At 44.2% G+C, this 22,491-nt stretch overlaps 1 protein-coding gene across 5 annotated transcripts in view; it reads right to left on the reverse strand.

The window, feature by feature from the left end:
* Positions 1 to 22,491, reverse strand: part of krt222 (keratin 222) — a 154,614-nt gene that overhangs the window by 101,199 nt on the left and 30,924 nt on the right. For all 5 annotated transcript variants that reach the window (XM_079640290.1, XM_079640289.1, XM_079640291.1 and 2 more), the window contains 2 exons: positions 13,257 to 13,410; positions 6,819 to 7,061 (listed from right to left, as the gene is read on the reverse strand). In XM_079640290.1, coding sequence (XP_079496416.1) covers positions 6,819 to 7,061; positions 13,257 to 13,410 — 397 coding nt within the window. The remainder of the gene's footprint in view (positions 1 to 6,818; positions 7,062 to 13,256; positions 13,411 to 22,491) is intronic.

The following is a 22,491-nucleotide window of genomic DNA, read 5'->3' on the forward strand; positions in this document are numbered from 1 at the left end:
CCTGCTATGAGGGAGGATATGGGTCTTTAAGTGGAACATGGGCCCAGGCGAGAATTGACAATAACTGCTAATTATTTGGTATTTGTCACAGAGTTTTTATTTAGATTTCTATATATCTTTGCCCTAATCATCATCATCATCATCATCATCATCATCATCATCATCATCATCATCATCATCATCATCATCATCATCATCATCATCATCATCATCATCATCATCATCATCATCATCGTTGTTGTCCAGAGTTAAGACAACTTCTTCATCCTCCTCAACCCTCTGATTTGTGCATGTTTGCAGTTTGCACATTTTCGTGCAGTCAAGATTGTTGGTGAGGCAGGAGAAATCTGGTAGTCTACAGGTCTTCACACACTTGCAGGCCATGAGAGATTTTATTTAGTTTTCTTTACATCTTTGCCCTAATATCAGCAGCAGCAGTCCAAAGTACATACAGTAGCTCTGGAGGTTTGAGCATCCTAGCCCTTTAAATTTGAACAGCCAATGGCTGACAGTTATACTGGAGAGGAAGCATATCAGAAGTTCAGAAGTGAGCGTTTGGAAAAAGAATCACCAGAAACCAAATTCCACGACAGAATGAAAAAACAGAATCTGAAGACATTCTCAAGCCTCACAAAAAGAGACAGAGGAAATCAAAAACAAAACAAGGAGTTGATATTGAAAGCAGACAGAAATCTCTTTGGGCATATGATAATTGTTTCACAAAGTAGAAGTCTTCACATTAAAGATGTCCTGGCTCATCCACTTGGTCCACTGCCTTGGTCACTTTCAAATCCAGACGGTTCGCTGCGAAAGACCAATAAGGCCGCTCTTGCTAGAGAGTTAGAGAAATCAGCATCAGCAGTTGAAGATATTGGAAATCTCTCTGCATGCATCATTGATGGAATGAGCCTTGTTCAGAAACTGAAAGGTGATGGCAAGACTTTTGGAGAGATTGCTGGTCTGTGCTGAACTTTGCTTTGCATGAAGGAGGAAAGAGTACACGAATAGATGTGGTGTTTGATGTGTACAGGAAAACATCCATCAAGAATGCTGAGAGAGACAATCGAGGTGCAACAAGTAGCACTCAATGGAAGAACATTGCCCCGGGACATAATGTTGTGCAGTGGAGAAAACTCTTAAGCAATCCAGAGAGCAAAACTGCCTTGATCAAGTTCATTGTGGACCAGTGGAAACTGCCAGAAAACCAGGTGAAGCTTCAAGAAAAGCAGCTTTTTGTAACATGTGGAGAGACATGCTATTGTCTTAAGAACAAAGATGTGAAAGTTGTGATGGAGTTAAAGTGTTCCCATGAGGAGGCAGACACCCGCATGCTCCTACATGCTGCTCATGCCAGCCAGAATGGCTATAAAACTACAGTGATTGTGAGTGAGGACACAGATGTCATGGTCCTTTGCTTAGGGAACTGTAAGAAGATAAACTGCACCATGTACCTGAAATGTGGGAGTCAGAATAGAACAAGATACATCAACATTAGCACCCTTGCTGAACTCCATCGAGATGATCTCTGTGATGCTCTTGTAGGTCTCCATGCCTTTACAGGTTGTGATAGTGTGAGTGCTTTTGCAGGAAGAGGGAAACTCTGTGCTTTCAAACTTGTTAAAGGAAACAGGACATATCAAGAGGGCTTCAAATCCCTGGGAACATCATGGGATGTATCAGAGCACTTACACAGAGCCATGGAATCCTTTGTGTGTCAGATGTATGCACCATCATCCGACATATGTGATGTGAACGACCTTCGGTACCTGATGTTCTGCACCAAAAGGGGTGAAATGGAGTCAAGCCTTCTTCCGCCTTGCAGGGACTGCTTACAGCTGCATACACAGCGCGCAAATTACCAGGCAGCAGTATGGAGGCAATGTCTGGAAGGACAACCAGGCATACCAGAGCCAAAAGGTTATGGATGGAAAACAGACGTCAAAGGTATGCTTTTAGTAAATTCACTGCAACAGTATAGGTAATTTCTGTACATTTCAGTTCTTTAGTGAAGTAGATGAGACATGGAAAGTGTGTGACTTGGATCTTACACTTCTTCTTTTACTGTAGGTATGCTGGTGTTGGACTGGATGCGAGGGCTCCCAGCTCCAAAGGCTGTCTTGGAGCTCATGGCCTGCAAGTGTGTAAAGACCTGTAGGCTTCCAGGCTGCTCCTGCCTCGCCAACAACTTCAAGTGCACAGAAATGTGCAAACTTCAAAAATGCACAAATCAGAGGGTGGAGGAGGATGAAGAAGTTGCCTTCACTGTGGACTATGATGATGATGATGATGATGATGATGGATGTGATGATTAGGGCAACCCCCACATGAGACCCCAGGTAAGATACAAAAAATAGTAAAAGGTAGCGATAAATTAAAGATTTAAATAAAATAAGATAAAATAAAATAGAATAAAGATAAAGATCGATCTATATAGGATACAGAAAAAAGTTATTGTGCAAATGTTCCTGTAGTTTTTATTCCTGTGCCCCATGTGCTCCAGGTGCTGGTGCATCAGACGCTGAAGGAGCTGCTGATCCTAAGAGCGGAGCTGCAGAAGGAGGCCACCTCCCACTCCCTGTCCTCCTCCTCCGAACACTGCCCCTCCGCCCACACACACCACAGGAACTCCCCTGCACTTGGCCGTCTGATACACACACAGTATAGTTCATTTTTCAGTGTTTACACTCTGAGGGATTCTTCTTACATTTCTATTAACATTATAACAAAAACCCATATGTTTGTAAAGTTTTTTGAAAAGTATTTAAAGAGAATTTAAAACCTGACGCCCCACCATGCCCCACCACCCCCACCCCACCTTAACGCTCTTAACGCTGACTTCAGATGTTCAATGTTTTCAAAAATGCACAAATCAGAGGGTGGAGGAGGATGAAGAAGTTGTGTCTTCACTGTGGACTATGATGATGATGGATGTGATGATTAGGGCAAATCTAAATAAAAACTCTGTGACAAATACCAAATAATTAGCAGTTATTGTCAATTCTCGCCTGGGCCCATGTTCCACTTAAAGACCCATATCCTCCCTCATAGCAGGATATTATGGGAAGATTAAACATTTCCTGAATTGTTACAGTCCTGTGAGTATTTCAGTTTTTGTTATTTGTGTCAGTGCTGTTCCTACATTTCACAGTGCTATAAAAAAGACTACAGTTTAGGCGAAAATAGTGGAAAAAATGTTGTTGAGACAGTTTGACCTTTGACCATGTGACCTTTATATTTTTTAGATAGGCCCAAAACTAGGTCTAAATGAAAGCTAGGATTGTACACTTTAAAATGCTACCAAACATGCCCTCATAACATATGAGTAAAGTTCTGAAAATGAGCACAAAACAAAATATGCCCCCGGCGTTTAGAGGCCTATTTTTTGCAGGGGGTTGATAACTTTATGAGCTGATAACTGTCAAAAAGCTACCACTTAGGATGGGTTATCATACCAAAATATCATCTATGGACATGTACCTTTTCAAAAAATGTTACTAGACTTTGCCACTCTGAGTGGTACCAAAATCTGGTCTGGCCCATGGACTAATATACAGATAGTGAGCATGTGTGGCTTGCTGTAATTGGACTGATTTTATGTTTTTTTTATCTGTTTGTTTTTATTTGTTTTGTGTTTAGCTTTTTAATCTTATTTATTGATGTGTATCTTGTCATTTTGTGTGTGATATGGACATTGAGTCTGAAATAAAGATTGAATTGAATTTCAGCACTGTGCTAGCTTGCAGCAGTTATAAGGCACTTTATTTTCGATGTTAGACCAAAGTTATCGTGCTGGTGCACACTGGGATAATAAAAGACTGCCCCTTTTTCTCTGATGTTTTTTTTTTTTTTTTTAATTGTAGGAAAGTAGGAACCCTTTTTTAAAAATAGTTCCTACTTTAAAATGAAATGCTATCACTAGAGGACAATTCTGCATGATAAAGCTCACATTTTAAATTGCCTCATGAATATTTAATGAAGATCAGGGATCGTTTACGCAGTAACTGATCATGACACAATATTGTAAATTAGTGTTATAGTAAAACACACACACACACACACACACACACACACACACACACACACACACACACACACACACACACACACACACACACACACACACACACACACACACACACACACACACACACACACACACACAGGGATTTTGGGCCCCATGAAAATATATCACATTGGGCCCCACCACCAGGCACAGGCCAAGCCAACGAAGCACAATGTAGTAACCACAGTTATTACGAGCCCTGGCTCAGCCTTACTCACCAAGAGCCCAGCGCCTAGCCTTCTTACAGGCAAAGTCACTGATCAAGTCCTTGAAGTCCAGCTTTCTAGCCAACTGGCTTTCAATGGACAGCATGGCAAGACTGCACAGCCTTATGGGGGGACAGGGCTGCTGAGGCTAAAGATGGATCTGTTGGACCTTGCACCAGGGGGAGGGACAACTGATTTATATGAATAGCTGCTAAAAATGTACCTGCATTTATTAAATGTCAGCTAAAAGAGCAGTGAACTGAAAAACCTCAGCCTCTTCTGTGAAGATATTAACAGACCCGGCGCCAGAACAATTCTAAAGGGAGGGCATATGATTTTCATGGGAGGGCAAACAAAGCCGTCACGTGCTGCGGGCCTGCGGCACAACATATATCAAACAGCAAGGCCAACAGCATTGTGTAAAGACGCACACTTATCGCAAATACATACACAAATAAAGGGCACCATAGAAACCACTTTTGAAACATTGTGTGCGTGGCAGCACAAACACTGGTAAATCGCAAGCAAGGTACACTGGTTAAGGATGGCAGCTTCCTCATCGTTGCACTCGGAGAGAAATAGTAGAGACGGAGACGATGAACTGTTTAGCCCGCTTTGGGAATGGTTTATTTTCCTATGCACTGCACTCGGGCATGCTGTGGATTGAATCGTGGCCACCTCTGAGAGGGAGTTGGTTGACAGCTAAAAAAGCTATCAACGACAGCTGACACGTAATAACGGTTCCGTGCCAGCTGATGTGCACCAAAGTACTCCTTTCCTTATTTGTTTCATGGCGTATCTGTCTCTCTCTCCACAAACTCTCACATGAAATGTGAGAGTTTGATACGGCATGCCTTAGCAGTCCTTTATCAGTATGTAATGCATGTTTCCAGTCGCAAAAACCTTAGACAGTAAAAGCTGCATCAGATGAAGACGTATTTACTTTAAACTGTCTACAGGGGAAACAAAAGACTGCATCTGCTTTTAACGAGTCTTCAAGCCACGGTCTGTTGTTGTACCATGCAGTGGCAAAAGTGTGCTTCTTTCCTGAAAACAATCTCCCTGGATAACGATCCAGTTTCACCTGGTTGGGTTTATTAACCCCAAGATCATCTGGGGCTGTTGGTCTTTGAGCGGTTTCTGGCCCAATAGTACCTGTTGATGTGCTGCAAGCCGGTAGCGTCTGTAGTGGAGGCACCGGCACGGAGGAGGAGGAGGAGGAGGATGCTGGCGGGTGTGGTACAGGGTGTGGCAACGCAGGTGGTGATGGTAGGGGCACAAGGAGATGTGCCTCGGAGGACAGCGTTGGTGGCGGCCGCCTTGATGAGTCAAGGCTTGGGCTCGCTAACTCAGCCTCGGGGTTTGCCGAGGTCAAGCTTGTGACATTAAGGCGTGCTGCTGCAACGGCAGGTGCAGGGTCGCCAGCAGCACCATCGGCTGCAGTTCTTTCATCGCTATTTCGTTTTAATAAATCCTTAGACCTTTTGAGACAATTTCTGATGTCCATTTTGTAATTCAAACAGAAATGGGAGTCTACAGAATGCACAATAAACAAATCCACAATAGGTGGCAGAGTGTGACGCTGTGATTGGTCTAAAAGTGGACGAATCACAAATCACAACAGACACATGCATTTATTTGAGTGGCCTGCGATTTTATTTTTAGTTACTATCTGACATCACATACATCGTAGCATAAAAGTTCACCGTTTATTTATAAGAAAAAAATAAATAAAAATAAATGTAAATGTTATAAATAATAAAAAAACATGTTTATTGGGGGAGGGCAGGAATGTCAAATGGGAGGGCAGGATATTAACAGTACTTAATGTCAGCAAAACATTAAAATTATTATTTACAATGGACTACGCTTAGCTAACAGACTAATTTCCACCACTCATAGACCACACCCACCTTTTCTCTTGAAAAACTGGGTGACATACTGTCACCCTTTAGTCCCTCTCTCTTGTCTTTCTCTCCTTTCTTGAAAGCCTGACTTTGTTAGTCGTTGAGACATGGTACACACAAACGTAAGTACTAGCATCCCTCCTCACATACTCTTACTATCTGCTGCTAGAAAGTGCGGTTCCGCACACTGCGCACAGCGTTTGGAGGCAGGAGCAAACCATTAAATAGACATAAATAGAGGGGGGTGTTCAGAGGCTTTGGATAATTAACTTTTGGAAGAAAATAAGTTAAATGAATCGTAAGCTTAGTGAGTAAATTCTCATTATGACGTTATATTAATGTTAATTATTGATGATTGATGAAAGGTCACTTAAACATTTTTCCTAATGTTCTAAAAAGACTTGGGGCCCCTGTCAGTCACGGGCCCTTAGAATCGTCCTAACTTTTCACCCCCTTACACACCCACCCACGCACACACACACACACACACATGTAACCCTGCAGCCTTCCACCACAGTGAAAAACAAGGCTAACATTTAAGAAGCATCCCTCAGCCTCTGACAGTGTGTCTGGCTGGCAGTGGGCCAGGACAACATAATAAAAGCTTAAAACGAAGGATAAGATGCAGGACGGGCTTCTTACCTCACTGAGAACTCCTCCGTGTGTCCTGGATGCTGCTGCCCCAGAGTGGCTGGGCCCAGCGAAGCCAGGGAGCGGATTGGACCCGGCCCCCAGGCTGGAACTCCTTCCCCGGTCGCACTGCGCTCTGATTCGGTCGAGGAGCTGGATGAGCTCCATCGCTGTGCCATCCTCCACCTCCCCTCCTGCTGCTGCTAACAGAAGATCGCAGGAGCCGGCCCGCTGCAGCTGCAGAGCCTGGGCTGCCTGCAAACAGCGGGGGGAGGGAAAGAGAGAGGGGTGGGGGAAAGACAGAAAAGAGATGACTGAATGATGTGAAGAGTGAGAAGAGGAAAACAAGACAAAGAGGGGGATGAAACTTGTTTGCGAATGGATAGGTGGATGTGAGAGAGAAAAAAAGAGCAAGAGTGATGTGTGTTTTATGTGTGGCGTGGGGGGTGCAAGAGCTGTGATACAGTCCACGCAATGCAGAGGAGAGGCAAGAGAAAATACCTTTTTTTATTAGCCCTTTGTGTGTGTGTGTGTGTGTGTGTGTGTGTGTGTGTGTGTGTGTGTGTGTGTGTGTGTGTGTGTGTGTGTGTGTGTGTGTGTGTGTGTGTGTGTGTGTGTGTGTGTGTGTGTGTGTGTGTGTGTGTGTGTGTGTGTGTGTGTGAAAAGACACTTGAAGTGAGGGAGGTGAATGTTAGTCAGCAGGAATAGAAAAATGGAGGGGCTGTAGAAGAGAGGGGAGAGAGGAGGGGTGGATGAGATCAGAGTAAAGGGACGAGGAATTGTTAGACACTGTGAAGCACACATCTTTTTTTATTTCTTTTTTTAACCTTTATTCAACCAGACATAAAGCATTGAGATAAAATCTCATTTACAATGCTGACCTGGCCAAGAAGGCACATACATAACACAGATATACAATGCAGAGAACACAACTAAGTAAACAAAACAAAAAAAACGAAAAGCAGTCACTACATTGTGCACATTTGGGACAGTAAGAAAGGTACTACTTATTACTTCAAGAGCAGCTGGTGGTAAGGACTTCAGACAACTTCAATTTAAAACAGGCTATAGGGACAAGTGCCCTCAGTTTGAGGCGTGATTGAAGGTCATTCCAAGACCAAGGACCATAATGAAACAGACTCCTTTTTCCAGCCTCAGTCCGCACAGCAGGAACCTGGAACCGTATCCAGGCACTGGATCTGAGGTTGTAAGAGTCACAAATTGGGGCAAATCTGGAACATATGTAGAGTAGAAGCTTACCAAAAATGGCTTTATACATTAATAAAAACCAATGCTACATCCTACGCATACTAAGTGAGGACCATCCATTTAGGCTATACAGTTTGCAATGATGAGTCCTATAGGGTGCATTTGATATATAACGCAGTGAAGCATGGTAGAGCGGGTCAAGTTTGGCCAAAACAGTGGGACAGGCAAATCTATAGATCGTATCACCGTAGTCAAGCTGGGACAGGAGTAAGCCAGAGACCAATCTTTTACGGGAAGAAGTTGAAAAACAACATTTAAGTCTATAAAGGAAGCCAAGAGTGAATTTCAGTTTCTTAGTTAGAACTTAAATGTCGTGTTTAAAGTTTAGATTTCTGTCACACCAAAACCCCAAATATTTGTATGTATCGACAAACTCAACGGAGCCTTCTATTCCCATAGCACTCAGTAGTAATGATTTTATGTGCTTTTTTAACGATAAAATTGTTACTCTTAGAAACAAAATCAATGACCTCTTGCCTTTGACCAATATAGTGTTATCAACAGCTCCCGGAAACGTAAGTTCTAATATTACACTAGATAGTAAACTAGAATGCTTTTCAGCCATAAACCTTGAACAATTAAATTCAATGATTCTCTCTTCTAAACCATCAACGTGTATCTTAGACCCGATTCCAACTAAGCTGTTAAAATAAGTTTTTCCATTAATTAGCACTTCTTTATTAAATATTATGAATATGTCTTTATTATCAGGCTATGTTCCACAATCATTCAAAGTAGCAGTGATAAAACCGCTTCTTAAATAGCACAACTTTGATCCAGAGGTTTTAGCCAACTATAGACCTATTTCTAATCTTCCGTTCCTCTCAAATATTCTTGAGAAAGCAGTCGCAAAACAGCTGTGTGATTATTTAAAAAACTATGATTTATTTGAAGATTTTCAGTCTGGCTTTAGAACACATCATAGCACAGAGACAGCTCTGGTTAAAGTCACAAATGACATTCTAATAGCCTCAGACAAGGGACTTGTCTCTATTCTTGTCTTGCTCGATCTTAGTGCTGCATTTGATACTATCGACCATGATATCCTATTGCAAAGACTAGAGCACTTAGTTGGCATACAGGGAACTGCTTTAGGCTGGTTTAGGTCCTATCTATCTGAACGCTCTCAGTTTGTACGTGTCAACGATGAATCTTCCATGCAAACCAAAGTTAGCCATGGAGTGCCACAGGGCTCAGTGCTTGGACCTATTTTGTTCACACTATATATGCTTCCGTTAGGCAATATTATAAGGAATCATTCTGTAAACTTTCATTGTTATGCGGATGATACTCAACTATATTTATCAATCAAGCCTGATGAAATTAATCATCTAAATAAAATTCAAGACTGCCTCAAGGACTTAAAAACGTGGATGACCTTACATTTTTTTATGTTAAACACGACCAAAACTGAAGTTATTGTACTTGGCCCGAAGAATCTCTGAAACAAATTATCTAAAGATATACTAACTATGGATGGCATTAATTTGGCCTCCAGTGAGACTGTAAGGAATCTTGGTGTTATATTTGATCAGGATTTATCCTTTAACACCCACATAAAATCAATTTCAAGGACCGCCTACTTCCATCTACGTAACATTGCAAAAATCAGGCATATCTTGCCTCAAAACGATGCAGAGAAACTAGTCCATGCATTTGTTACTTCAAGGCTGGATTATTGTAACTCCTTATTATCAGGGTGTACCAAGAAGTCAGTCAAGTCGCTTCAGTTGATTCAAAATGCTGCAGCTCGTGTACTAACCAGAGTTAGGAAAAGGGACCACATTACTCCTGTTCTGGCTGCTTTACACTGGCTCCCTATAGAACACAGGATAGAATTTAAAATTCTTCTTCTCGCCTACAAAGCCCTTAATGGGCAGGCGCCATCTTACCTTAAAGAACTCATTATACCCTATTGTCCTACTAGGGCATTGCGTTCCAAGAATGCAGGGTTGTTGGTTGTTCCTAGAGTCTCTAAAAGTACAATGGGAGCCAGAGCCTTTCCTTATCAAGCTCCACTTTTGTGGAATCAGCTTCCAGTTTGTGTTCGGGCGGCAGACACCCTATCCGTTTTTAAGAGTGCGCTTAAGACCTTCCTTTTTGATAAAGCTTATAGTTAGGGCTGATTAGATTCAGCCCCTAGTTTTGCTGATATCGGCTTAGTTTGTCGGGGGACATCTTACTTCTTCCTTCTCTCTGTCTATACCTGTGTACTCTCATGTTCCGTTTAACCCAGCTTGCCCAAATTTCTTTCTTTTTGGTGTCTATATACGCCGGGATCCGGAGTCATGGATGATCCTGCGGACCTGTGTCATGGATCGCGAGTCCTGGATCTTGAGTCGTGGCTGTGGTCCTGGATCATAAGTCCTGGATGGATATCCTCGTGGATTCATCTTCCTATTATACACACATGCATTTCCAAACATTTGGACTACCTATGTTGCAAATGTATTATCTTTTCAATTTACACACGGCATCTATTGCACGTCTGTCCGTCCTGGGAGAGGGATCCCTCCTCTGTTGCTCTCCCTGAGGTTTCTCCCATTTTTCCCTTTAAACTGTGGGTTTTCTCTGGAAGTTTTTCCTTGTACGATGTGAGGGTCTAAGGACAGAGGGTGTCGTATTGTCACACTGATATTCTGTACAAACTGTGAAGTCCACTGAGACAAATGTAACATGTGTGATATTGGGCTATATAAATAAACATTGATTGATTGATTGAAGGGTGTCAATGTAAAGGCAAGAGGACGCTGACTTGGGAGCAAAGAGCATTGGTTTGGTTTTCTTACTGTTCAATAGCAGTTTTAAATTGGAAATGGCCCTAACCAGAGAAGGGGCACATGAGTATACAATAGTGTCATCAGCATACATATGATAGGTAGAAAATTGCATCTGATTACAAATATTGTTTACATATAATAAAAAGAGCAAGGGCCCCATAGAGCCCTGTGGAACTCCCTTCTCCAAGGTGACAGGGTCAGAGACAGTACTACCCAACCTGACGCATTGAATACGGTCGGTTAGAAAAATTTAGAACTAAACGAGGCATCAACATAACATTAGACATAATGTGGGGATCTACAGTGTCAAATGCTTTGGCTAGGTCAATAAAGAATGCAACACAAACACATTTTTTATCCAAGGCAGCCTTAATATCGTCTAAGACTTTCAGAATGGCAGTCACAGTACTGTGCTTTGATCTGAATCCAGATTGCATATGGTTAAGGATGTTGTGTGAATTTTAAAAAAGTTTTAGCTGAGTAGAAACTAGGGACTCAAGAATCTTTGATAACACAGAAATATTTGAGATAGGACGATAGTTATTCAACTCAGTGGGATCAAGAGGGGCGATACAAAAGCTTGCTTCCACACATCTTCACAGCGTTAGTATCTCATTCATATTATCTTCATCATCCTCATCATTCAATTTCCCCCCTAAGTCTCTGTGCTCACATTTATAACCAAAAGCAAGCTAGCTCGGAACTATACACACATGCTATGTAGAAATCATGACCCAGTGAATGACAATGATCCACAGAACTTGCTGTGAGGTAGGAACTATTTCTTTCTACGAAACTACACCCTCCAACAAGTGAGCAGCAGCCTCCCAGATGTTATGAACGCTTCTTCCTTCACAGTGATTCAGTTGGCAGGTAAAAGGTAAAGTCAGCATTCACAATCTAACACTCCAGAGGCCATACAAGGTGCACATGATCTGGGAGAGTAGCACACACACTCACACCGTTGGCCATGCCATTGGAAGCAATTTTGTTTCAAGGATCTGTTTTCAGATGTATTTAAATTAAAAGATATATGTTATTGTTGCACTGTATCTAAATGTTTTTATGTTTTTTTTGTAAAGCAAAAGTCATATACATACTTGCCTTTCCTTAAATGCTAGGGTGTTAGCATGCTAGCATTTACTAATCAAACATTAAGTACGAGTGAGAATCATAGGAATGTCTTGAGTGTAGAATCTGCTCTTAAACAGAATTAATGGATGACCTGATGATGGTGCTATATAAAAAGTAATTGAAATAATTGCAATATGTATTGATGCTCATGAATGACTGAACAAGTATGATAAACCATCAGATATTTTAAAATGAATTTAAAAAGGGATTATTATGCAGGTAATTTTTTACACCTGCAAACCTAATCCTAATGTAATGGAACATTAACTGAACTTTTGTTCAAAGTACTCCTCAAACAAGGTGTTTGATCTATTCACTGCTGGCTCAGGAATTAAATCGCAAGAGAATGTCTCTCACTATGTACAACTCCTCAGTAGAAAAGATAAAGATTCTAACTTAAGCTTGACTACATAGCTAATGATTACAATGACCTAACGCCTCTGTCGGCCACTTCCACAACAAACCTCCACCAAGTAAACGTTTCAACTCTAGTAGGGGCTATAAATGGAATCTTATTTCTATAAATGTAATACATTTCTCCCATTTTTATGAAAATACATGGACTTAAAAATCAGGCTATAATTGTAGTTTTACATTTTGTATTTATCGCCTGGGTAACACAGGGTGCAATATACTAGAGTGGTGCAGTGCTATCTATTTTTGTAGGCCAACTTGATAGTTAGCATTGCAACGATCCCTCAATAAAAGAAAATGGGATTTTTCCATCGGTTTTTGGAATATTCCAGAAAAGTTTTTGTGGCAAACACGTGTTTATGATGACTTTTTGTTCAACAGGATAATCTCTATATATTAACACCACTTAGTGATTGTTGAAACAAATGCAATCACCAGAAGTAAATAGCTAACGCAAAGCCAAGTTATAGGCGGCTAATGCTTGATGACATGTATTAGTTTACTTGTTAGCAACCGCCATTTGTATGACACATAGAGGATTTAGACATCCAACAGTGGAGTATTCACTGAAAGTAAAACTCTCGTAAGCTTATTTTAACAACAGACCTTATTTCAGGCTTCTAACCACAACAACATTCCAGAAATGTTGACTTCGAAACAAGGGGACCAGAAATGGTAAAACGCAAAAAAAAGAAATTATTTCCAGGTTTTAGGACTCATTATGCACCACTCTACAGAGAAGGCCTGTGTGAGACTGCATACTTATGCGATAACACCATCAGAAAGAAAGAGAGAGAGGTGATTTGGAAGAAAAAAGAAGAAGAATAAAAAAGATGTCAGCACATTTAGTGACCTCAAAGTCCCGGTGCATCTCCTGCAGATCCTTCATGGAGTGACGGAGGTCTGCCTGCAGGGTGGTGCTGCTCTGGTCTGCCTTCCACTTGGACTCCCTGAGCACAGCCACCTGCTGCTCCAGACGCAGGGTGGTAATCTCCTCCGTCTCACACCTAGGATTCCAACAGACAAACAGTAGACCACTTTCTTTGTTTAGTTGAAAAATAATGTACTATGGGATGCAGAAAATACAAAAAAAATCCTTGTTTGAACACAGGAAGGAAAGAGAAAATATGAATTTTTAAATTTGGTGCATTAAGTGGTGGAATATTGTAGTTTAAACTGAAAGATGTCATATTGGTGTTTGACAATCTTCTTGGATGGATTACTCAACTGGCCAACCATAGCCCCCTTTTGGCCTTCACCTACAAAATGTTTACTAATAGGGACCAGGAAGAGACTCAAACAGACTACAAAGAGAACATAACAGGTTTATAGAGACACAAATGGTGCATTTCCACTACACAGCTTCGCTCGGCCTCGCTCGGTATGGCTCGGCCTCGTTAGGCCTTGTTAGGACTGGCTCACTTTATGGTGCATTTCCATTACAGTTTAGGAACTGTGGTAGCATAGTAACGCAGTGTAGGCGGAGCCGTGACGTCATCTTCAATGAGAAGCCCAGAAAAACAACACAGCCGTTAGCTGTTAGCACACAGCTCCTCATATCTGTTCAGAAACTAGACAAAAGTTAAACAAGTACTAACCATAGACTGTCTGTGTCATATGGGCATAGATATGTCTCATAATTATTTGTGTGAACATAAAAATAATTGTCATGGCGAATACAGTCGCTGGTTTATTTATGTCTGTATAGGCCGTTGTTGTGAGTGTTTAGTTTAGTTTATTTATTTTTTTCGAGCGTGTAAAACCAAAAAAAGAACAAATTAAACAAAAGATGATACAGACATGATACAGTACTATACAAATGAATGCAGTAACAAAACGAAATATTTAATTAATAATTGAATAATCTGTAGTATCATTGTCTGATATGTATAAACAACAAAGTGTGGACGGTCAGAGCATATACTGCGTTAGCTTAGCCGATCTCCATTTAGACAACACACATTCTAAAAGGTTTTTTGCCTGCCGTCTGTCTGCAGACTAGTCAAAGCATTAATTCATGGTTTTTACTAACCGGTATCAGGATGTTGTTACTTCGGCATCATTTTGAAACGTGTATTACAATTAAATCACGGTCAAATATGTTCATTTTGTTGTAGTTGTGGTCCCCTTGCCAGCGATTCTCTCTCTAGTTTAGCATACTCAGCCCGACTCAGCCTGGTTGTTGGCCCGCTAAGAACCTCGATTTTATGGGGCCGGTACACTGAGTGGAAACTGTTAGAAATTAAAATCAATGTTGATATGGCGTAATTTGAATTAAATATACTATTTAATTTAAATCAGTTTTATTCTGAAAAACCGGAAGTTCACACTATTAACTTAACACTTTTATTCTGAAAATTCTTCATTTCCGGTTAGCATTAGCATGTGGCGAAATGCTACCTTTTCAAATCGTGAATTGAAGGTGAAATGACATGTCATGTTGTACACTAAACACACTGGGATTAGCACTAATTTATTGACGCTGAATAACGTTTATTAGGGAATGTTTAAATAACCACAGACACCAGAATGATGTAATTTAGCAACAGAAAAAGGCAGGAATTGCATTGGACCCGCCCCTCGACGACGCCGGCCAATAGGAGAAGACCTCAGATGACAACAGGAAGAGCAAGCCAAGAATTGATCTCTTCTACCCGGTTATGGGGTTATGGCTAGAAAGGTTCGATATCGTATAAGGCTTCGCCCTCTAAGGCTATCGCTATTGGGTAATCCCTCCTGCACGTGTGCAGCACTGACAGATTTAATCCACGCCCACCTATGACGTGGGCCCCACCTCCGGGCTCACTTCCGTATAAATAGGAAGTAGGCCCTACTATCTACTCCCACTTTTCTTCAGCACTCCGTTGCAGAAGCATTGTCAGGCAAAAACAGTTCTGTTAAGAGCTACTTACCGTAACACAAGCATTCCTCCTAAAAAGCTTCTGTTTTCCGGTAAAATGGAGACTGGACAGGAAAGTCAAGGCTGTGTCAGGGATTGCCTCGTATGCGGAACGGGCTACATTATGAGTTTTGACAGGCACTCACAGTGTGAGTCCTGCCTGGGATTAGAGCATGCGAACGCTGCTCTCAATCCCGGGGTGTCTTGCTCGCATTGTGCCCGTCTCCCGCTGGCCCTCAGACAGCAGAGAGCGGACGCTCTCGCTGCTGCGGCCGCCGAGGACGATTGGCACGTCCAGGAGGAGTACTCCGGGGACAAAGCCCTTGATTTCCTGGATCCGAGTGGAGGGCACGAGTCGGACGACTACGTCCCCTCCATTCAGGGATCACCGGGTGATTCCCCCATCATCTCTCCCCTCCGGACGGAGGAGACAGGTATGGGGCCCGGTGCAGGGCCGGTGTACGTCCCAGTGATCCCTATCTCCGGCGCCACGGCGTTGCCATCGATCGGTGGGATCCTCCTAGAACTTCCGGAGATTATATCTAAGGCGGCCGCCTGGAGAAATCTCCCTGTTCCCCTAGCTCAGGAGAGCTCACCGCCGGATGATATGTCCGGGGTGTTCTCCCGGGTGCACAGGGTTAGGACTGACCCGATCTGGCCACGCTTCCCGGCCATAAGGAAGTACCAGGAGGGGGCAGCGACGGACCCTGGAGCAATGAAAGCTCCGATAGGGACATACGTGCCCCTCACGAGAGTGGAGGGATTCACGGACGTGAATTTCCCGACCGTGCCTCCTCTAGAGCCGAACCTCACGGCATTCTTTGGGGCTAGGCAGGCCAACACGGTTTCCGGACGGCAACCCATGTTGGCTGCCGCCAAAGATCGGTTTGTCGCCCGACAGACTGACCGCATGCATCAGTGTGCGTTCCAGGCGTCGGCGGCGGCAAACAATATAGCGTTGCTGTCAAATTCCATGGTGGAAATGTCAGAGCAGTCTAAAACCATGTCCTCAGTGGAGGCTGAGGAGATAGGTAAGGCGGCTAGTACTGCACTTACCCTGTGCGCAGCAGTCGCAGTCTCGCAGGCGCGGATTGCGACATGGGCGACACAGGTTCAACGGTACCTCTGGCTACAGCAGGGGAATATACCGGAGGGTGCAGGAAAGGAGCTGCTGGAGGCGCCAGTCAGTCCGGACGGACTGTTTGGGCCACAGTTCCACACCATGGTGGAGTCTATGAAATCTGCCGCGGAGCAACAGTGTGTCTGTAGCAACTGTGTCTCACATGTCCCCCACACTAGTCAGGCCGGCTGCCATTAATCTATTGGTTAAAAGGCAGCGGGACTTGTTGCATATTCCATCTGTTTTTTCCTTTTCGGGTAAAAGACAGAAGGACTCGCCGTTTGAGCCAGCTGTTTCTAATCTGTCGGTTAGAAAACAGCAAGGCTCGCTGTATAAGCCTGCGGTATTTAACCAGTCGGTTAAAAGACAACAGGGCTTGACATTTAAACCGGCTACTTCTATCCTTTCGGGTAACAAGCAGCGCAGTTTTTTCTCTGTTCCAGTTGTGCCTACACACAGTCGTATTAAGCCTAGCGCGGCTATTACGCACGAGGTGAATAGCACTGCACACACCTCCACGAGTTGGAGCATAAACCCGCCTCAGGGTCCTGTTGATGAGTCTTCTCCTAAACAGAGACAGGTTGAGAGCCGGTATGTGATGCAGCGTGTGGAGACCCCTTCAAAGCCCTTTAGGGCGGGGCCCCCCTTGGGTTGCTTCATGGGCAACGGCGGCAAGGGCTCTGGCATGGCTTGTCACCATGACTACCACAACACAACAAAAACAGGTACGCCCGCTCTCAGAGCGGTGCTCAGAGTGGAGGCGGCTATGTTTAATGGACGGATGGATGAGCAGGCTGATCAGCAGAGGGTACTCTCTGCAATTTGCCTTACCCCCCCCGCAGTTCGAGGGGATTCAGGAAACGCTCCTGTCATCCCAAGAACAGTGTCTTGCGCTCCAGTCAGAGCTGCGGAAACTCCTGTTAAAGAAAGCAATTTCCAGGGTTCCTCAGGGGAAAGAAAATCGGGGGTTTTTCTCCCGTTATTTTCTTATCCCGAAAAAGACCGGGGGGATGAGACCCATCCTAGATCTGTCAGCATTCAACTGGGTGATAATGAAAAGACCGTTTCATATGCTGACAATCAAACAGGTAATGGAGTGTGTTCACCAGGGAGATTGGTGCACCTCCATAGACCTGAAGGATGCTTACTTCCACATAACCATCATCCCAAAACACAGGAAATTCCTGCGTTTTTCATTCCAGGGAATAGCGTACCAGTTCAATCGACTGCCGTTCGGATATTCTCTGGCTCCACGCACTTTTTCAAAGTGTGTAGAGACGGCGCTGGAGCCGCTACGCAGAAGAGGGATGAGAGTGTTATTTTAAGCTGCTTTACAGACGGTACAACTTGTATCTCACCTGTCAAGCCTGGGTTTCATAATCAATTGGGAGAAGAGCTGTCCTCTTCCCTCCCAGGTTATCATATATCTGGGGGTGGAATTCAACTCAGCCCGCATGAGAGCACGACTCTCACAGCGGAGAGTGGAGGATCTGACAGCTCTCCTCGGGCGCGTCACACCCGGCAGGGTGGTGACAGCCCTCTCCGTGATGCAGCTGTTGGGCAGGATGTCAGCTGGTCACGTGGTGATCCCCCTGGGTCTCCTTTACATGAGGAGACTTCAGAGATGGTTTATTCGCCTGCGCATCGACCCCGTGCGTCAGAAGAGATGCATGGTGTACATTCCTCTGTCCGTAGGTTTAGATCTGACCTAATGGAAAAATCCCCACGTCCTGTCAGTGGGGGTTCCCCTCGGCAGAGTGACGTCACACACCTCGGTGTTCACAGACGCATCGCTCTCAGGGTGGGGAGGAACATGCATGTCGCAGGCAGTAGGGGGACAGTGGCCGCCTCACATGTCCCTTCATATAAACGCGCTGGAATTACTCGCCATATGGAAAGTAATCCGGCACTTCGCCCCGTTGCTGTGGAATCATCATGTGTTGATTCGAACGGACAACAAGGCAGCAGCAGCATACATAAATCGTCAGGGAGGTGTAAGATCAGCGCAGCTGCTGGACACAGCCAGGAGGCTGTTGTGCTGGGCGCGCACACACGTACTCTCTGTCAGAGCAGTATATATTCCCGGCGAGCTGAACAGAGGGGCAGACCTCATGTCCAGAGGAGGTCCTCGACAAGGGAACTGGAGCCTCCACCCCGAGCTGGTCTCCCAGGTATGGAGCAGGTTCGGAAGAGCGGAGGTAGATCTGTTCGCTGCACGCGGGAACGCGCAATGTGCTCTCTGGTTCTCCCTGAGAAGGCAGGATCACCCCCCTCTGGGGGTGGACGCGTTCGCACACAGACCTTGGCCCAAGGTGTTACTGTACGCTTTCCCACCAGTCCCTCTGATCCCTCGGTTCCTGTACCGAGTGCAGGAGGAGCGGCTGATAGCGGTCTTAATAGCCCCGGAGCGCACGGGAGCATCCTGGTTCCCCTGCATACAGCGGATGCTGTCAGGGAGACCGTGGGAAATTCCGTGGCGGGGGGATGCTCTCTCCCAGGTGGAGGGAGCGATCCACAGTCACCCAATGTTAGGCCAACGTTTGTGGGCATGGCCCCTGAGCGGGAACACTTAGAGAGGCTTGGCCTCTCTCAAGATGTTGTGAGTACTATTCAGGGGTCTAGGGCCGCGTCCACCAGGGCGTCTTACACAGCCAAATGGACAGCGTTCCAGCGTTGGTGTGTAGGGAAAGGCTTGGACCCCGTTACGTGTCCCCTGCCTCACGTGCTGTCATTCCTCCAGCTGTTGCTGGACAGGAATTTGGCTTATAGCACGATAAAAACATATGCCGCTGCCATTTATTCATGCCACGTAGGTTTTGAGATCAGCACGGTGTTCAGTCACCCTCTGACAAAACGTTTTCTACGAGGAGTACAGAGACTCAGACCGGTGTCACGCGCTTTAGCGCCTCAATGGGATTTGGCTTTAGTGCTGCGCGCACTGGGTAAAGCTCCCTTTGAACCATTAGATCAGGTTCCCCTGAAGTTTTTGTCAGTCAAAGTAGCTCTGCTCTTAGCTCTGACATCAGCTAAAAGGGTGAGTGACTTGTCTGCTCTCTCGGTGGCTCCGTCGTGTCTCCAGATCCAAGGAGATGGCAGCTCAGCTGTATTACGCCCGAACCCGGCGTTTATGCCAAAGGTGATAACAAGCTCTTTTAGATCAAGAGTGATAACCTTGAAGGGCTTCTTTCCCCCTCCTCACATATCGGAGGAAGAAGCCACTTTTCATCTCCTCTGTCCCGTGCGCGCGCTGGCAGGCTATATTGCACGCACGGCTGCTTTACGCAAATCCCAGCGTCTGTTTGTACATTATAGAGAGCGCTCATTAGGGCAGCCTCTATCTACACAGCGCCTGTCACACTGGCTATGTGAGGCGGTGTCACAGGCGTATGTCTCCTCTGGGTTGGATCCCCCGGAGAACATTAAAGCGCACAGCACCAGGGGAGTTTCAACCTCTACGGCGTTGCACGGAGGAATGACAGTGGAAGACATTTGCACGGCTGCATCTTGGTCTTCACCCTGTTCTTTTATTCGTTTTTATTTGAGGGATGTCTCCCATTCCTCTCTGACACATTCAGTGCTGAATAGCCTGTCAGAATGAGTAATGTCGGGTTTTTTTAATTGCGTGCCCTCTCTCCGGCCGGTAGGCACTTAGAGAGCTGCCCTTTTCCCCCCTCTCTTGATCGTTTTATTTAAAGGAGACTCGGTCTCTATCTCTTATAAACGATAGGTAGCATAAGTAAGCCTACCCTCGTTCCCTTATGGAGAATATTCATTTTTTAAATGATATATTCCCTGGGAATGTGATGCTCCATTTTACGCAGGACGAAATGGACATGGGTTATTAACTGAGTAGGTGTGTTTTGTGCTTCTGGTAACGGACGGAACCAGTGGGGCGTAGACTACATCCTGCTTCGCCCTTAACCCAATAGCGATAGCCTTAGAGGGCGAAGCCTTATACGATATAGAACTGGGGTTACGTAATGTAACCCAGCTTCTATGAGTATAGGCACAGCCCTCTAAGGGTCGGGCCCCACTGGCTCCGCGAATAGCTGAAGAAAAGCTGTTTGTGTGGGAGTAGATAGTAGGGCCTACTTCCTATTTATACGGAAGTGAGCCCGGAGGTGGGGCCCACGTCATAGGTGGGCGTGGATTAAATCTGTCAGTGCTGCACACGTGCAGGAGGGATTACCCAATAGCGATAGCCTTAGAGGGCTGCGCCTATACTCATAGAAGCTGGGTTACATTACGTAACCCCAGATCCGTCTAATGTAAATATGACGTCACGTTCTCGTTCTAACTCTCGTTGTAATCGGAGCGGCTCGGTTGTAATCGGAGCGGCTCGGAAGCGCAGTCACGTGGCTGAATGTTTACGTTTGGGATGGCGAGAAACTAAACTATATTAAATATGTAAATACTTGTTAGCGGTCTTGCTGTTGAAAGAAGAATGACAACACTGTAGATCAGCAACACTATGGTTTATTTTGTATTCACAGGCAAGTCAACGTTGTTGCAGTAAAAGTCCCAAGATAGCTCCTGGTGCAATAAAATGTATGTTGCATGTTACTGCTATAGATGTGTTTACCTCTTTTATATCCCGTTGGGTAGTTTAATCTGCAGCAATGCACCATATTCTATAATATCGTCATATATGTGTCGCTTTGTCTCTGTCGTATCTTTCAAAAGTAAAGTGAAACAGCTGTTTTCAGCTTTGTGATGATGTATTTTCCAGCTGATCCAAGAGGCTTTTTAAACACCTTACTTGGCTTAAGAGGGAGGGGAATTTTCTCAACACATAAAGGAACACTTTATCCTTCAGTTTATCACAAACATTACATCAACACATTTGGAGATCCTAATTTGAATCCAGTCTGTAATTTGATATTAAGGTTTTAATAATGAAATGAGGTCATGAATCGAGTTCAAGGTTAAGATCATCTTTATTATCCTATGTACAAAAATGAACATACAACATTAATATAACAGTAACGAATAAAACAAAATAACATTATGCAACTCTGATCTTCTTGCTGATACTTTTCAAAGTTAATTTGACATTTGCTCTACTTCTCCTGCTACTGTTTGCTCTGCTTTCAACTTCTCTTTCAACTCTGCTCTTTACTCTGCTTTCCCTGTTTCCTCTGTTCTCCTCTCCTCATCTTCTCCTCAGACTATCCTCGTTTTGCTGTATCCTCTCCTCTCCTGTTCTCCTCTCCTCGTACTCTCCTCCTTTTGCTGTCTCCTCTCCTCTGTTCTCCTCATCTCCTCTCCTCCTTTTGCTGTTAGATATTTAGACTGTAATGACAGCTTATGATATACTTTTTATAACTACATCAATCACATGCAATGGATTCAAAAGGTTGTTTTACTTAGCACCTCTTTACAGCTCCAAGCTTCCAACATTCACCTGGCGGTGGTGCCTTGGATGAAAACAACTTTTGATATGATACAATACAACAACAATAGTTAACACCTATCCACAGCAATAAGCACAATGAGAAGACTAATGGTCTCTTTTATATCAGTTTCTATTGGAGTGAAATGAACTGTGCCATGTCACATAGGATTGGAATGGATGATTGGCTGTGTTTTGTGAATATAGAGGAGATGGCAAAAGTAAATATACTTTGTTCTTACCTAAAGCATCTATCCTCCTCTTCGTACCCCTGCCTGCTCCTCCCGCATTAGACTCTGGGGACTTAGCTTTTAAAATCTTGTTCAAGCTGTCCACTCTGTAGTTGGATCTCATGACCTCAGCTTTATGACCCACCCGGCCTGAAAAAGGGTGTCTACGATGGCTGGTACTGAGAGGTGTTATGGTCCTCTTCTGCCTTTTGTGTTTGGGAGGGCGTGAAGGTGAGAGGAAGACTACTGTCATGTGGGGTGTGTTGCTTTACGTCCTCCAAAAGATCATTTAGTCTTGATATCACTGTACACATGAACGTCTCATCCTGTAGGTGGTATGTGTGCTCAGTGATTTCCCGCAATAAGGTCCCACACTGCTGTCGTTTCCTATCTCTTGAGGACTTTGAGTGGTTACCACTGCTCTGATTACAACGAGAGTTAGAACGA

Source organism: Notothenia rossii (genome assembly GCF_949606895.1).
Source record: "Notothenia rossii genome assembly, chromosome: 1".
In the NCBI taxonomy this organism is placed as follows: domain Eukaryota; kingdom Metazoa; phylum Chordata; class Actinopteri; order Perciformes; family Nototheniidae; genus Notothenia; species Notothenia rossii.